This window comes from Mastigoproctus giganteus, chromosome 13, assembly GCF_048544385.1.
Source record: "Mastigoproctus giganteus isolate SK-2022 chromosome 13, ASM4854438v1, whole genome shotgun sequence".
In the NCBI taxonomy this organism is placed as follows: Eukaryota; Metazoa; Arthropoda; class Arachnida; order Uropygi; family Thelyphonidae; genus Mastigoproctus; species Mastigoproctus giganteus.
Genome location: NC_143587.1, coordinates 11,303,506 through 11,321,438, shown reverse-complemented (window position 1 = coordinate 11,321,438; position 17,933 = coordinate 11,303,506). Strand labels below are relative to the sequence as shown.

The 17,933-nt window shown below is 38.6% G+C and overlaps 1 protein-coding gene across 2 annotated transcripts in view; it reads left to right on the top strand.

The window, feature by feature from the left end:
- The window catches only part of LOC150075760 (la-related protein 4-like), a 498,776-nt gene that overhangs the window by 38,356 nt on the left and 442,487 nt on the right, over positions 1–17,933 (top strand). For both annotated transcript variants that reach the window (XM_090387140.1, XM_090387141.1), the window contains one exon: positions 1,824–1,895. In XM_090387140.1, the coding sequence (XP_090243266.1) occupies positions 1,842–1,895 (54 nt within the window). In that variant the 5' untranslated portion in view covers positions 1,824–1,841. The remainder of the gene's footprint in view (positions 1–1,823; positions 1,896–17,933) is intronic.

Genomic DNA, 17,933 nt, shown 5'->3' with positions numbered 1-17,933 from the left:
GGAAAGAGACCAGAATGCTCGGATACCATTAGGGCAAGAAGCAAGTTTCCTACTCTTTGCCTGTTCAAACTCTAGTTTGGACTGATTAATAACTGCTTTACAATTGTTCCGAGCTTTGGTGTAGACAGAAAATGAAACTGAAGAATTAGAAACAAGCCAATTATGATATGCAGCGTTCTTCCCTTGAACAGCCTTAGCACATTTATTGGAAAACCAAGGTTTAGATAAAAGACGAGATTTTAAAGTGGAGTGTTGGATAAAGGATTCCATTCCTGCAAGAATAATTTCACTGACGCAATCTGAGCAAACGTCGACATCAGAAGCTTTGAAACAGTAATCCGACCAAGGAAAAGAAGAAAAGAAATCTCACAGGTCATCCCATTTTGCATTCTTGTAATGCCAAACAAGGTTGGGAGTTGGGAATAGAGGTTGGGAATAGCCATGAGATAAAGGCTCCATTGGAGAAGAGACAATCATCAAGTTGTGATCTGAGGTACCTAAAGGACCTCTCACTTCGACTATGTACACAGAAGGGTTGTTTGTGAGAAAAAGATCAAGGTTAGGATTGTCCGGTATTCTTGTTGGAAAACGAACAATCTGCGCAAGGTCATTAGTAATTGCAAAAGCCTCAGTATCTCGACTAGCTGGGTCGGTGTGACTAGAAAACGGAAGTCAGCTGGAGTTGTGCACATTAAAATCACCAAGGAAAACTATCTCACTGTTAGGAAAGTTGGACTGGAGAAAGTTAAGTTGCAAAGAGAGGAACTCAAAGAGCTCCAAGTGATTAGTGGAGTTGGGAGAACGGTAGAGACAACAGATGAATTTGACACATTGAGGTAGAGAGATTTTAAGCCAGAGGAGATTCCAAATTACCAAGTCTCTGACAGGGAATATCGGAACAGACATATGCACCAATTCAGAAGGAAAAAGTAGACAGTTAATCAGGCATGTTATTCCACTTCCTAGTTGTCCACTAAATAAATTTTCATTTGTCATTCAGTGATATCTGGGAAAAGCTGCTGATTCCCTAAATATGGTAAGAAGCCTTCATTCCATAGGTCTTTGTTGAAATTTCCAGTCAGAAGCATTTTTCAGTATTCCTGAAACTCCTGTCCTCTGGAGTGAACATTCAATAACTCCCCACATTTGAATGGGACCTCATGAATGTTGCAGAGTTCATTGATCAGCAGATTACTCAAGCAAAACACATTCAAGAGTTGCATAGTAGGCTATTTTATCATTATGACCAGTGCATTTCTTTAAAGTTATATTAAAACCACTTTCAAAAGTTTGTTTGCCCTCCCTGCAATAAGAACACAAGTACCACAAGAGACTTTTGTTGTGCATATTGCAGCATTTGAAAACTAGGCACTTGCAAGGAGATTTGATTTTAATGTTTAAGGCTTTAAATGGATTGAGTAAACTTCATGATATTCTAAACACTCTCAGACACACTCACACTTACACGTACTCACGCACACAGGCTGAAATTGAAAAGGGATGGCTGCAGAATAGATGCATGAAAGTGTGCTTTTAGCTAGAGAGTAATTGATTGTTGGAAAAACTCTCATCAGGTGTTGAGAATAGAGGACATGTGCAGTTTAAATCAATTTAAGGAAGAATTAAACATATTTGAGATGAACAGATGAGGTGGGTTTTTTTTTTTTTTTGTCTTAATGAGTTTGCATCATTTGTCAATACTAGTACTAATAATAATAATGAGGTTAAATGTATTTATTACCATTCTTATTAAAATTTATTAGTTTTACCCTAGTTCATAAATATTAATTTGAAAAGTTAAATGTATGCCATTAATTTTCTAGTTGAGTGTAGTATTCTCCATGACATCAGACTTGGGGGACAACAAAGAAGTCTCTGAAGACCTGAAACAGCCAGTAAGCTTTTAAGTGAAATTGTTGTAAATTAGAATTGTTAAATAACTGATTTAGCTGGTTAGTAATAAAGCAGTGCTTTATGAACTTCTAAAATTCTGTTTTATACTTTTATACTTTGAAGTACAGAATAGAATTGGAACAAAATGCTTAATTTTTTTGCCTTTAAATGTATGCATTTGACTTAATATGATAGCATAGCTTAATTTATTATGGTACTCACCTTTTTTTATAATCTGCAATTGATGTTTGAATAGGGTGGATGATAGTTCCCCATCAATAACAAATGCATACATTCCGTAATCTACAATTGATGGGGAAGGAGCAAAAAAAAAAAAAGGAAAAAAGTGGCTATCTCGGTTCTATGGCTGAAAAGCTAGGAACAATTTTCAATGTTTTTTTAGTTTCATCCTTAAGGGAAAAAACATTTTTACAGTTACTTTTGGATCAATTCAGAGACATATCATGCATTTAGCTATTTTTTGAAAGAAGCTTTCAAACTGTGTTTGAGAGATTCTTTCATATTTTGTACACTGAGTGGACAGAAATCATGGGATACCTGCCTAGTAATGGGTAGGCCACCTTTCGCCCGAATAAGGGCAGTCACACAGTGAAACATTGAGACCACTAGTTCACGAAAGTGTTCCACGTCTATTTTCGTTCATGCATGCTGCACCACTGTCCACAATTCTGTGGCATTCCTGGGTGGAGGATCCAAAGCTCAAATGGACATTTTCACAGCATCCCAAAGATGTTCCGATGAACGGGGAGGCCATTCTATGGTGGTAAAACTTGCGGAATGCCTTCAAACCATGTTCTAGTCACCATGGTTCTCTGCGGAAGCACACTGTCCTGCTGGAAGAGTCCGTTGCCCTGTGGGTGCATGATGACCGTGAAGGGAAGCAGATGATCTGTAAGGGTGGACACAACCTGGACCATTCAGAGATGTGTCTAGACATACCACAGGTCCCAATGTGTGCCAGTTGAACATGCCCCAGACCATTATCGACCGTCCACCTGCCTGAACAGAGTCTTGTTGACGTGACAGGGGTATAGCTTTGTGCGGTTTCCACTAGATACACACCCTCCCGTCTGTTTGAAATAACTGGAAACAGGACTCATCGGACCAGGTGACATATCTCCAACCATGCAAGGTCCAGTGCCGATGTTCTTTTGCCCATTTGAGGCATAGAGTCCTGTGTCGTGGTGTTAGCAATGGGACTGTGGTGGGTCAGCGGCTCCCATAACCTATTGTGACTGAATGATCGCCTGATGGTCTTGGTGGAGATGTTTCTGGCACCTTCCTCATTGAAGTTGGCAGTGATTTGTGCCACTGTGTCGCTCTGGTTGGCTGAAGCAATGCGGGACAAATGTCAACGGCTGCATTCATCCACCACCTTTCTCTGCCTACAGCGCAGATAACATTATTCGTGGATAACATTCATGGACAGCGTATCAAGAGTGCATCAGGAATATGGGAATGACGTATTCCCGATGCACTCTTGATACTGTTGAACAGGGATAGTGCAATTTCTGTGCCACCTGTGTGATCGAGTGAACCATGTGTCTGTCACCCACTATCATCTCTTTCAAAGTCAATTAACTCACGACTTTTATGCATACTGACATTGAATTACTGTCTACGTCAGGAGTGGCCAACTTAATTTGTGATGTTATCTACTTTTTCCTTCAAAATATGCCGTGATCTACCATCTCAAAAATTTCATTGCATAAGGTGCACAAATCGAGGGATGACTGTATATTTAAAATTCGTCGTGATCGACTGGTAGATTGCAATCGACTCGTTGGCCAACCTGGTCTCCTGGTCTACGTGAATGCAGTGATGTAGTGTACCTATATACCTGCCAAGCGGTGGGTTCGTCCACTAGCCAGTGAGGTGACACCATTGCGTTGCCTAGGAACCAGGTATCACGGATTTAATTTTGGTCGATCACGACAAACTTTTAGAATTTACTGCATGTTCAGAACCTAAATAATATAGCTGATAGAAAAAGTTTATACAAGCCAAAATTAGAAAATTAAAGTGCTGCATGAGTAGATTTTATTAAAACGAATGGACAGTATGGCTATATTAGGGTCAAAGATTATTGGCAAAGCAAAAGATTTTGCTTTGGCAATAATCAGTGATGAAATTAATTATAACAGGGCTAGAAAAGCATTGTCTGTGGTTATGCTGTAATAACCATTCCCTACATGCTACTTTGAAAGCCACTGTACTCAGCTGCAGCCCTATGATAATTTGTTTTTCTAAGCAAAAATGTTCTTCTGTACTCACATACTTCATTAACTCATAAGTATACTTCTCAGATTATAGTGCATCTCTACTGTATATAGCAATAAAGATATAATTTTAAAACCTCAATGTTAACAAAAAAGTTTTAAACTTGATTGTTATGACATTGTGTGGTTATCCCAGTTGTCATGCATTTTTTGGGCTATATGATTTTGCAAATTGTGTTTATATTGAATAGGCATGTCACAAATCTAGTTTGGAATGTTTAACTGGTTTAACCTTGAACCCTTTGCTGTACATAGTTCTGTATGAAGAGTTTTTAGCAAAAATATGAAATGTTTCTCAGCAAATATTCATTTTATTATTATTATTGCCCTCGTGGGTAGTACAGTTGGTAGAATCACTGTCCTCTCCACATCAGATGGAAAATATCTGAGTGTTCGAGGATCGTTGATGATGTGAGGAATTTTTATGGGCCCTTTTCACAACGTGGCTGAGTTAGTTGGGCTCAGGTGAGGACAGCATGGTTTTTTTCTCCCCGAAACTCGGATTTTTCATCCAGCAAACAAAAAAAAAGAGCACAGAACAAGCAGTTTACAGACAGTATACATGGAACAATATTGCCTAAGTCACTGATGCTCCCAAAAACCCTACTACTACATTTATTTTATTTTATTTTTTTTTGGGGAACCCCAAGCATGATGGGTAATAGAATGCTTAGCACCATGCATGGCTTGAAAAGATGAAACAAGATACTTGTTGACATTAGACTTGAATTTCTGGAGATTGTAATTTTCAGGAAGTACACGAAGGGATGTTGTTCCATAAAACGGAAATTGAAGGAGTAAATGAAAAATAAGAAAAGCTGGGTCTGTGAGTTTGAACGTGAAGAGTAACAGGACGCTGAGAAGGCGCCTCCGTAGCCAGGTGGGAAGGAGCAGCAGTGCGTAGCACACACTTCTTGATTAGACTGGGGTTCGAGCCTGTCACCACCAAATACGGAGGATGCAGAAAGGTCAGAGAATGACCACCGCATATCCCGGAGCAATATGGCCTTAGTTGATAATGCTCCTAAAAACCAAATAACAAACAAACAAACAGGACGCTGAGAAATTGCAGCACCAGATTCCAAACCAGTTCAGCACTTGTTTGAACAGGCTTGGAAGAGAATGGGAATTGAAGACAATTCAGAAGATAAGTGCACATGGAAATATCTATAGAAAAGGGAGAGTGAAAGTAGAGACTATTAGGGATGGATCATTAATTAATCTAACTGCCCTCTTTTGAATGGAATCTAGAATCCTGAAAGAAGTTTTGGGGGCACTTCCCCAAATGTGCTAACAATATTTCATGGCAGGGCAGATTTGTACAGAGTGAACAGCTGGTTGGAAAAAAAGTAATCAGTGAGCAAAAGAGAAGACTTTTTTAGATGCATTGAGTCCACTAGTTCATGAAAGTGTTCCACAGGTGTTTCCATCCATGCTTGATGCACCACTGTTTATAATTCCATCACATTCCTGGGTGGAGGATCCAATGCTCGAATGGACCTTTCCACAGCATCCCAAAGATGCTCCACAGGGATCATGTCCGGTGAACGGGGACGGCATTCCATGGTGGTAAAATCTGTGGAGTGCTCTTTGAATGTTCTAGTCATCACCATGGCTCTATGGGGAGACACATTGTCCTGCTGGAAGAGTCCAGCAGGACAGTGTGCCTCCCCACAGAGGCAATTGTCCTACTGGAAGAGTCCATTGCCCTGTGGTTGCATGATGACCATGAATGGATGCAGATGATCTGCAAGGATGGACACATAACCTGGATCGTTCAAAGATACATCTAGATGTACCAGAGGTCCCATTGTGTACCTGTTGAACACACCCCAGACCATTGCTGACTGTCCACCTGCCTGAACAGTTCCTTGTTGATATGATGGATGCGAAGCTTCATGCAGTTTCTGCCAGATATGCACCTTCCCATTCGCTCAAAATAACTGGAAACGTGATCAGGTGACTCATGCACCACTATCATCTCTTTCAAAGTCGGTTAACTCACAACGTTTATCCATACTTATATTGAATTACCGTCTATGTGAATACAGTGGTGTAGTGTACTTATACCTGCCAAGTGGCGGGTTCATGCACCTAGTGAGAGAGGATGACACAGGAACCAGGTATCCTATGAATTCTGTCCTTTCAGTGTATATTTGAATGACAGTTATGTAATTTTTTGATGCTACTGCAGTACCAATATTAGCGTGATTTCTTAATTTTATTATACTGCTTCATATTTTTTTTTTATTTTTAGCAAGTACATTCTGTTTAATGAATGACAAATTGAAAAAACTGTGGAAGTTGTCACATCACAATGGATCATCTTGTGTTAAATTAAACAGAAACTCAAGACAGCATCTCAAATTGTGTATGGTTTTTTTTTTTTTTTTTTTTTTTAGTTTACTTTCCTTATGCAACCAACCGAATATACATCAACTCCTTGAGTATTCTCAAATTCCTTATAATTAGGTGCTTGGGAATAGTAGTATCCCCAGTGCAAAAAAAAAAAAAAAATCCAGCAAAAAAAATTTGTTTGATTGTCATGAAAATTACATTTCAGGGAAATTGAAAAAGTGGCTGGCAAAATTGCAGTCTTTAAGCTGTGACAGTATTTACCACCATGCTCTAGTCTGAATGGTATTTTCATGTGCTTCATAAAATAGTGAAGTGAGATAGCATTTGATCTTTCATAGTTTCAATTCACTGTAGTTCCAGTCATGCAGAAGCTATCAGAAGTCCATTTATTTGTGCATTCATTAATATATGGTCTGATCAAAAAACTCTTAAGGCTCTATTTTTATTTTAAAAAAAGTACATGTTTTTATAAGTGAATGCCTTAAATGTATGTTACCTCGCCCTACCCTCCAATAATCTGTTAAGCATTTGATGTTCAAAGAGCATTGCTGGAAGTCTTCAACTTTTACCATCACATTTTGTCAAATCTTATAGCAGAAGGTACGTCTATAAAACTGTGTTTGCAACCTGCATGATAAACTGGCCATGAAAACACATTTACACAATAAACCATACAAGCTGGCATACTGTGGACAATATAGTTGGCATAACAAAAAAAAAAAAAAAAAAAACAAACCAGGGTAATATATGCAGTATATTACATTTCAAGCATGTTTGATTTTTATTTATTAAGTTGATTAAATTGTTTTTTCTTTTTCTGTGATTAATATAAGTGACAATTAAATAACTGTTTTTAACAATTAAATACTAATTAACTAATTTATAAAATCAAGTGTTTTCACTTTACTACTGCAATTAAGAATATAATAGTCACTGAACTTTCTGTAATGTTTTGCTTATTTCCTCCTAGATTTCTAATAACATGAAATAAATGTATTTCATGTTTCTGCTGTGATTAATATAATAAGAAAATTGTAACTCTTCAACTTTCATATGTATACTGCTTAAACGGAGTTTATTTTCTGCAAATCCACTATATTGCCCCTTTCGTTCCAGCAGTTTAGCCATATGGATAGCCTATTTCAGGGGTGGTCAACTTAATTTGTGATGAGATCTACTTTTTTTCTTCAAAATGTGCTGCAATCTACCATCTCAAGAATTTCATTGCCATGGTTAAAAAAGTTAATCAACACATATTGAAAAATGTTGTTTATAAATTTTAAAATTAAATACAATTCAGAATTATTTTAAATTCATATATATTTAAATTTTTAATTTATGTGAAGTTTGTGTCTTAATGTCATCTGCCAAGCTTTCAAAATCGGGGATATACTGTGATAAAGCCAACCGTGAAGAATCTTCTGTATGCAAGTCCATACTTCATCATTGTTTGTTTGTTTCAAATGTGAAAAGCCTATTCACATAGATATGTGTAACCAAAACAAGGATTTAAAAGTTCACTGTATTTTTTTTTTTTTTTTTAAATTTGGGTACTTTTCTTGGCAAACATATTTCCAAGTCTTTTTCTGATGATCTGGCTTTTAGGAAGATATTGTTTCACAATGTAATAATTTCATTTTCAAGTAATATTTTCTCTATGTGAAAAATCTGTTTTTTTTTTTTTTTTCCCTGCAATTTGTTTTGTATCTAAGTCGACATTAAATGGATAAGAAATATATTGAACAATGTCTTCAATTGTTTCAAAATCATCCAACTTTCTCAATTTCAGAAACACTATTAAATTCAAAAACTTAATCTCAATTTCTCACTATTAAATTCAAAAATAGGATATTTTTGCAAATGATCTTGCATATTTGCAAAATGATCGAATTTTTTTCCTTTGAGATCCTTAGCCATTGCCAACACCCACATTTTTATTTTTTCCTTATAATTCCAAATTCAGATCACTTAATTTACTGGTAAAATCTGCCAAAAAAGCCAGATTACACAACCACTCCGTATCTTGTAGCTGCTGATAATCATCTCTCCTTTGATCAGCAAATTTTTATAATTTCATTCAACAAATTTCGAAATCTCTTTAGAAACTTACTCCAACTCAGCCAAGGTACCTCCGTAACCAGGTGGGAAGGAACAGCAGTGTGTAGCACATGCTTCTTGATTAGACCGGGGTTCAAGCCCATCACCACCAAATACGGAGGATGTGGAAAGGTCAGGAAATGACCACCGCATATTCCCCGAGCAATATGGCCTTAGTTGCTAATGCTCCTAAAAACCAAATAACAAACAAACAAACCAACTCAGCCACCTCACATCTATGTGTAATATCAGATCTGGTTCATTTTCATAGAGTTGCGTTTTGAAAAGTCTCCTTTTAAGAGATTGTCCTCTTATGAAATTCACGATTTTGAAAGCTATGTCCATAACACTTTTAGTATTTAATCTTTTGCTGGCTAACACTTGTATACCGTGATAACTCAAATCTGGGAATTCATCATCCTTTTGGCTCAATATGATGAATCCGTTAAGATCCCCTGCCTGATGTTATTGATACAAGCTTAAATAGTGGTAATTTAATTTTTTCAGTAAAATTTTTTGAATGTATATTAACTATATCAAGCCCTCTAGTTCTTTCTTTTAACGAAACCATATTTAACAGTTCTTCTCTAGTGGCAGAATCATTGAAAACCATATGAATAATAATGAGCAATTGAGCTGTATCACTGACATCTATAGATTTATCCAATTGTAAAAAAAAGGACACAAATTAGCAATATGAGCATGCAATTGTTCGCTCACATTTTTACTAATTTTTTTTGATGCGTTGCATACAATATTTCAAAATAATTGTAGATCTTGAAGAGCACTTTTAATTTCATTTTTTTCTTAAAATTTTCAAAAAAGGGAATGTTATTTCTAAAAATGCATGTTTGGTGAATTGACCATCAGAAAATGGTTTCCATTTTTTTGCAAGAAGATAACTCACTTTAAATGATACTACAGTTACTGCTTCAGATTGTAAATTAGGTGTCATGAAGAAATTTTGTTGTGCGAATAATCTGGATTTAGTTCTTTTAATTTATTTTTTCTAAAGTCATTATTAGGCTGAAAATTCAATTGGTATTTACCATGGAGTTGAGTTCTAAATTTCTTTTTTTGGGTATAGCCACAGAAGCATTGCAAATCAACCAACAAATTTCTTTTATCATTACAAAAGAGTATTCTAGTTTCCACTCTTAATGAAAATGATATGTTTACTCTTTTTTGTAGTATTCATTTTAAATCAAAGGGTATTAAATTAGTGTATAAGTACTGCCCAGTTATTAATATTAAGTAAGCTAAATAACGTCGCATTTTAGGCCAAAAGCCTCAAGTTGCGTAGTGAATTAACATGCTTACAAGTTAGTGCAAATGCATCAGATTCGCTTGCAGCTAACTACTAAATAGTTATAAGATTGGCATCGTTATGAATATCTCATTGTGAATACCTTCACAACGAGTTACCATGATATTACACTACTTCGAATAAATAACTCTCCACCATAGGAGAAGACTATTGTTATTTATTCTCAGCAGATGCCACCACCCAGATGGCACAGTTTTGGAGCTGATTGGCTCCTCTTCAGTGGGTGGGCAGGCACCCTGGTGCTGCAATGATGGCAAGGCAGTTGCGAAGTATAACTCCACAATATGAGAGATGCCTGATGGTGTGTAGTAATTTGAATTGCGCTGCATTTTAGGGCAAAAGCCTCAAGCTGTGTAGTGAGTTAACATGCTTACAAGTTAGTGAGGCGCATTTTGGCCATAGCAGCACTTGCGCCAATAAATTCCACTTTAACAACAAGTTAGTGCAAATGCATCAGATCTGCTTGCAGCTAACTTCAAAATTGTTATAAGATTGTCATCATTATGTATATCTCATAATTGATGGCAACTCGTGAAGGTATTCACAATATGAGATATACATAATGATGCCACTCTTATAATTAGTAGGGAGCTGCAAGCAGATCTGATGCATTTGCACTAATTTGTAAGTAAGCTAAATAAGAATTCGACACATACACTATGCTCTCCATAAATAACTGCATGAATTTTCACTAGACAAGCCTAGCAGCTGTGTGCAACAAGAGTGGTCATGTGGTTCAACGGATTTGTAATAATTATGCAGTGGGATGCATAATAATAGTAACAATCAGATTTTGATTAATCTATTTTTATATATATTTAAAATTCGTTGTGAACGACCGAAATTAAAGCCCAATCGACTGGTAGATCATGATAGACTTTGTTGGACACCCATGGCCTATATGATATGTATTGTGGGGGGGATAATAATAGTCTGATTTCAATGAACTTTGGATGGCTCAACAAATTCTCCACAGAAAGTAGTTGTTACATGCATCAGAGGGATGAATGGACATACTGAAAACAATAAAAACTTTAGGACTTCTACAAAGGGTACTAGGAAAGATTTGCAATACAGCTTTGTTTATTTAATTTTTTCAAAGTAATTTCCTCTACATTCAATACACCTCTCCATCCTCCGAAACCAATCTTTAAACCAGTTCTGCCAAGTTTCACTAGGGAGTAAAGCACACTCGTTGTCCCAAGCCCGTAGAAGGTCCTCATCACTGGAAAGTAGGAGTGTGCTATAGGCCTAATGACTCTGATGAGTATAATAATATATTGTACAGGGAAATAGAGTGGGCCAGTAAATCAGAGAGTCTTATAATGGGAGATTTTAATTTCCCAGATATTGACTGGAATTTGTGGGTTGGTCACTCGCACACTAGCAAGGCTTTTGTGGATTTATTGGATGATTGTTTTCTACATCAGCATGTTCGTGAGGCAACAAGAGGGAGCAATACTCTTGATCTGATTATCAGTAGTGATTCTTCATGCATTAAGAACCTGCAGATAAATGAACCACTAGGTGGCAGTGATCACAGTATGTTGAAGTGGGATTTACTCAAGGAGGTAACTACCATCAGAGGTAAAGGGAAAGGTTTTTGTTTTCGTAAAGGCGACTATGATGGTCTGAGACAGTATTTAAATTCTATACAGTGGGACCAACTGATGATGTTACCAACAGCAAACTCAAAATGGGAAGCATTCAAGGAACTAATCTTGGTGGCTACCAGGCTTTACATACCAACTAAGAAATATTGTTCAAGGTTTAGGCCTAAATGGTTGTCAGATGGACTAATCAGACATGTGGCAGAGAAGAAAAATGCATGGGATACATACAAATTAATGGTTGACATGGAAGCCTATGATAGATATAAGTTGGTCTGTAACCAAGTCACAAAGGAGATTAGGCAGGCAAAGGCAGACTACGAAAAATCCTTGGCAAAGGATGCAAAGAAAAACAGAAAGGAGTTCTTTACATACTTGAACTCGAGAAGGAAAGGGATGAATCAGATTGGTCCACTGGATATTGATGGTTCAACAGTTGATGATCCTGCTCAGGTGGCTAACAATCTAAACGAGTATTTTGCATCTACATTCACGCATGAGGAGTTATTCAGGAAGGAGAATGATGTAGGTAAAGTAAACATTGGCAGTGAGCTGGATGATTTTGTAATAACTGAGAGGAAAGTGGAGGAGAGATTGTTGAGGATAAACATAAAAAAGGCACCTGGGGTGGATGGGATCTATCCAGTTATATTAAAGGAGGCAGCAAAGGAAGTATGCAAACCCCTAGCCATAATTATGAGAGCTTCTTTGGACTCAGGGGAGGTACCCATAGACTGGAGATGTGCAAATGTAACCCCAATTCACAAAGGAGGATCAAAGGCTGACACAAGTAATTATAGACCTGTTAGTTTAACTTCTGTTCCAGGTAAATTAATGGAGGCACTGGTTAAAGAAGCACTGCAGGATCATCTAGACAAGAATTCAGTTATAGCTGAGACGCAGCATGGTTTTGTTAAGGGCAGGTCTTGCCTGACCAATTCGATTGGATACTATGATGTAGTCACAAAAGAACTGGATGCAGGGAATAACTTTGATATTATATATTTGGATCTTAGAAAGGCTTTTGATACTGTTGCACATGGAAGACTGCTGCACAAATTGGAGCAGTGTGGCATTGGAGGCAAATTGCTGCTATGGATAAGGGGATGGTTGAGTGGCAGAAGACAGAGAGTGGTAATCAATGGACACTGCTCAACATGGACTAATGTTATTAGTGGAGTTCCTCAAGGTTCAGTGTTGGGTCCATTGTTGTTTTCGGTGTTTATGAATGATATTGATGATGGGATATCAAGTTTAATGTCTAAGTTTGCAGATGATACAAAGGTTGGCAGGGTCGTTAAGGACACTACTGACGCTATGCTGCTGCAACAGGATCTGGAAAGGTTGAACAGATGGGCTGAGAGGTGGCAAATGAAGTTTAACATTGACAAATGTAAAGTACTACATATGGGTAACAGTAACCCCAGAGCAATGTATCAACTCTGCGGTACTACACTGACAGTGGTGGAGAATGAAAAGGACCTGGGGGTAATTGTGCAGGCAGATATGAAGTTCTCTGAGCAGTGCAGACGAGCTGCAAGAGTAGCTCATGGTGTCTTGTCAATGATATATAGGAATTTTTCTAGCAGGGATAAGGAGGTGATTATTCCCTTGTATAAGGCAATGGTTAGGCCACATCTTGAGTACTGTATACAGGTCTGAAGGCCTCATTTCAAGAAGGATGTAGAGCTGCTGGAACGGGTACAGAGAAGGGCAACAAGATTAGTAAATGGAACAAAGGGTTGCTCTTACGAAGAAAGGCTGAAGTTTTGCAAATTCACAGACTAGGCACCGGCGAGGTGATCTGATAGAGGTGTATAAGGCTTTGAATGGTTTGAGCATGCTCAATGCCAATGGGATTCTTCATCTTTCTCAGAATAATCACCTCAGAGGGCATAAATTCAAATTGAGGAAGGACGGATGTCGGATAGATGTGCGGAAATTTGCCTTTGGCCAGCGGGTGGTTGGTTGGTGGAATCGACTTCCATCACTTGTTGAAGTTGATAGCCTAAACAAATTTAAAGCTCAACTGGACAGGTATTTCGAACGAACGGAGGGGTGAAATGGGAGAGGGTTTTTTTTTTTTTTTTTTGGCTGATGCTGAATAAGCTTGCTTTCTTGCATCATATGCCTCTACTAATGTTAATTAAACTATTTATAAATGCTAAAAAACCGCCTCCCTTTTAGCTTCATTTTCACATGCGAGAACAGTGCAAAGTTGCAGGGCGCAAGGTCTGGACTGTAGGGAGGGTGCTCGAGAAGTTTCAGTCCTGTCGTCGTCAAATATTCGGTGCAGGTTTTGGCACGGTGAGCTGCAGCATTATCGTGATGGAGGTACCAGGTGTCCATTCTTGACTTTGGCCGCAGGTTCTTCATAGATCCAATGACTTTAGGCAGGCATTGTTCAGTATACCACTTAGCTGTGACTGTCTTCTGCGTGTCCAAAACGACACGTTCCACAATTCCACTCGATTTGAAAAATACAGCTATCATTTTCTTCTTTACAGATCGGGATTTTCTGACAGTTACGGGTGTGTCGTCATCATCAAAGACCCAAACTTTGTTTTGAGCCTTGGTCGGCAGATCGTAATAGTACAGCCAAGTCTCGTCACCTGTCACGATGTTGTTCACATACTGAGATTGTCCCTTATCAAACTTTTTTTAACATCTCCCGGCACCAAGTCACACGTCGTGTCATCTGCTCTTCAGTCAGTTGATGCGGCACCCAGAGAGAACAAAGTTTCTTCACGTGCAAATGATCTTGCAGAATCAAACGAATTGCTGGTGCATTTAGGCCCAAAGTATCCTGTATCTGTTGGTAGGTCACTCGCCTGTTTTCGTCAAGCATTTTCCTCACAGCAGTAACGTTTTCCTCCGTAACTGACGTTCGTGGCCTTCCCGGCCTCTCAGAATCCTCCAGAGTGAAATTTTCCCTTTGGAATTCTCTATACCACCCGAATATCGTTGTACGATGTGGACAATCATCATCTAGTGCAAGAGTCATTTCTTCTAAGCACTGGTCTATGGTTAAACCACGCACGAAATTATACCGCAAAACTGTCCTTATCTCATTTCGTGACCACGATGCCATCGCAAGCACTTTACACTCTCACTACTAATGAATAACTGAGCCCATCGACTTGGTGCGGCGGCTACTATGCACGTATGAACATGTCTCAACATGCAGCAACAAGCAGCTTCCTGTGATTCATTGTTGCGTCATATTGCAAAACTTTCCTAGTACCCTTTGTATAAATATAACTAAAAAGAAATCCTTACAATCAAAGGGAGGTATTGAGGTATAGAATTTGAGGTATTGCTCAAAACATCGAAGGCAGATATTGTTGGGATATCAGAGACGTGGTGTCACACAGATATAAGGGATGCAGAACTGCATTTTGGGGAGTACAACGACTACAGAAAGGATAGACAGGATAGGAAGGGAGGAGGGGTTATGCTATTAGTTAAGAAACACATAAAAACCAAGGAAGTGAAGCCAGTCGACATCGCTGGACAGTGCAGTGTGGAGTCAGTTTGGTGTGACATAAACATTGGGAGATCAAAATTGAGAGTAGGAGTGTGCTATAGGCCTAATGACTCTGATGAGTATAATAAGGAACTGTACAGGGAAATAGAGTGGGCCAGTAAATCAGAGTGTCTTATAATGGGAGATTTTAATTTCCCAGATATTGACTGGAATTTGGGGGCTGGTTACTCACACACTAGCAGGACTTTTCTGGATTTATTGGACGATTGTTTTCTACATCAGCATGTTCGGGAGGCAACTAGAGGGAGTAATACTCTTGATTTGATTATCAGCAGTGATTCTTCATGCATTAAGAATCTGCAGATAAATGAACCACTAGGTGGCAGTGATCACAGTGTGCTGAAGTGGGATTTACTCAAAGAGGTAACTACCATTAGGGGTAAAGGGAAGGGTTATTGCTTCCGTAAAGGCGACTACGATGGACTGAGACAGTATTTAAATTCTATACAGTGGGACCAACTGATGATGTTACCAACAGCAAATTCAAAATGGGCAGCATTCAAAGAACTTATCTTGGAAGCTACTAGGCTTTACATACCAACTAAGAAATATTGTTCAAGGTTTAGGCCAAAATGGATGTCAGATGAACTAATGAGGCATATGGCAGAGAAGAAAAATGCATGGGATACATACAAATTAACACATGACACAGAAGCCTATGATAGATACAAGTTGATATGCAACCAAGTTACAAAGGAGGTTAGGCAGGCGAAGGCAGATTACGAGAAATCCTTGGCAAGGGATGCAAAGAAAAACAGCAAAGAGTTCTTTACTTATGTAAACTCTAGAAGGAAGGGGATGAATCAGATTGGTCCACTTGATATTGATGGGTCAAGTGTTGATGATCCTGCTCAGGTAGCTAACAAACTAAATGAATATTTTGTATCGACATTCACACATGAGGAGTTATTCAGCGAGGGGAATGCCAGAGGTGTATTCAACTCTAGCAGTAAGCTACAGAATCTTGAAATAACTGGGAGTAAAGTGTAGGAGAAACTGTTGAAGATAAACACAAGAAAGGCACCCGGGGAGGATGGGATCTATCCAGTTATATTAAAGGAGGCAGCAAAGGAAGTAAGCAAACCCTTAGCCATAATTATGAGAGCTTCCTTGGACTCAGGGGAGGTACCCATAGACTGGAAATGTGCAAATGTGACCCCAATTCACAAAGGAGGATCAAAGGCTGACACAAGTAATTATAGACCTGTGAGCTTAACTTCTGTTCCAGGAAAATTAATGAAGGCACTGGTTAAAGAAGCACTGCAGGATCATTTAGACAAGACTTCAGTTATAGCTCAGACACAGCATGGTTTTGTTAAGGGGAAGTCTTGCCTGACCAACTTGATTGGATACTATGATGCAGTCACAAAAGAACTGGATGCAGGGAATAACTTTGATATTATATACTTGGATCTTAGAAAGGCTTTTGATACTGTTGCACATGGAAGACTGCTACACAAATTGGAGCACTGTGACATTGGAGGCAAATTGCTGCTATCGATAAAGGGGTGGTTGAGGGGGAGAAGACAGAGAGTGGTAACCAATGGACACTGCTCATCGTGGACTGATGTTTTTAGTGGAGTCCCTCAGGGCTCAGTGTTGGGTCCATTATTGTTTGCTGTATTTATAAATGATATTGATGATGGTATATCGGGCTTAATGTCCAAGTTTGCAGACGATACAAAGGTTGGCAGGGTTGTCAAGGACACTACTGACACTATGCTGCTGCAACAGGATCTGGAAAGGTTGAGCAGATGGGCTGAGAGGTGGCAAATGAAGTTTAACATTGACAAATGTAAAGTACTACACATGGGAAACAGCAACCCCAGAGCAACGTATCAACTCTGTGGTACTACACTGACAGTGGTAGAGAATGAAAGGGACTTGGGGGTGGTTGTGCAGGCAGATATGAAGTTCTCTGAGCAGTGCAGACGGGCTGCAAGAGTAGCTCATGGAGTATTGTCAATGATATACAGGAATTTTTCCAGCAGGGATAAGGAGGTGATTATTCCATTGTATAAGGCGATGGTCAGGCCACACCTAGAGTACTGTATACAGGTCTGGAGGCCTCATTTCAAGAAGGATGTAGAGCTGCTGGAACGAGTACAGAGAAGGGTGAATGGAAGGGTGAATGAACAGACAAGATTAGTGAATGGAACAAAGGGGTGCTCTTACGAAGAAAGGCTTAAGTTTTGCAAATTACAGTGTCTGGAGACTAGGCACCAGCGAGGTGATCTGATAGAGGTGTATAAAGCCTTGAATGGTTTAAGCATGCTCAATGCTGATGGGATTCTTCCTCTAGCTCAGAAAAATCACCTGAGAGGGCATAAATTCAAATTGAGGAAAGACAGATGTAGGATAGACGTGCGGAAATTTGTCTTTAGCCAGCGGGTGGTTGGTTGGTGGAACAGACTTCCATCCCTTGTGGTGGAGGTTGATAGCCTAAATAAGTTTAAGGCTCAGCTGGACAGGTATTTTGAACGAACAGAGGGGTGAAGTGGAAGTGGGTTTTTTTTTTTTTTTTTTTGGCTGATGCTGCATAAGCTTGCTTTCTTGCATCAAATGCCTCTACGAATGCTAAAAAGACTTTTAGCAAGTCTTGCCATCAATGAGAATGCAGATAAATTTAATGTAATTAAAATTGCACAAGGAAAATCCACATCATCTTATTGTTCAAATTGTATACATGAAAAATAAATAATAGGAAAAAAAAAAAAAAAAACAGAAAACACACAGACAAATTTTCATTGACCATATTCATAATAGACAAACTGTAAAGTCAAAGAACTTTAAGTTCCTGG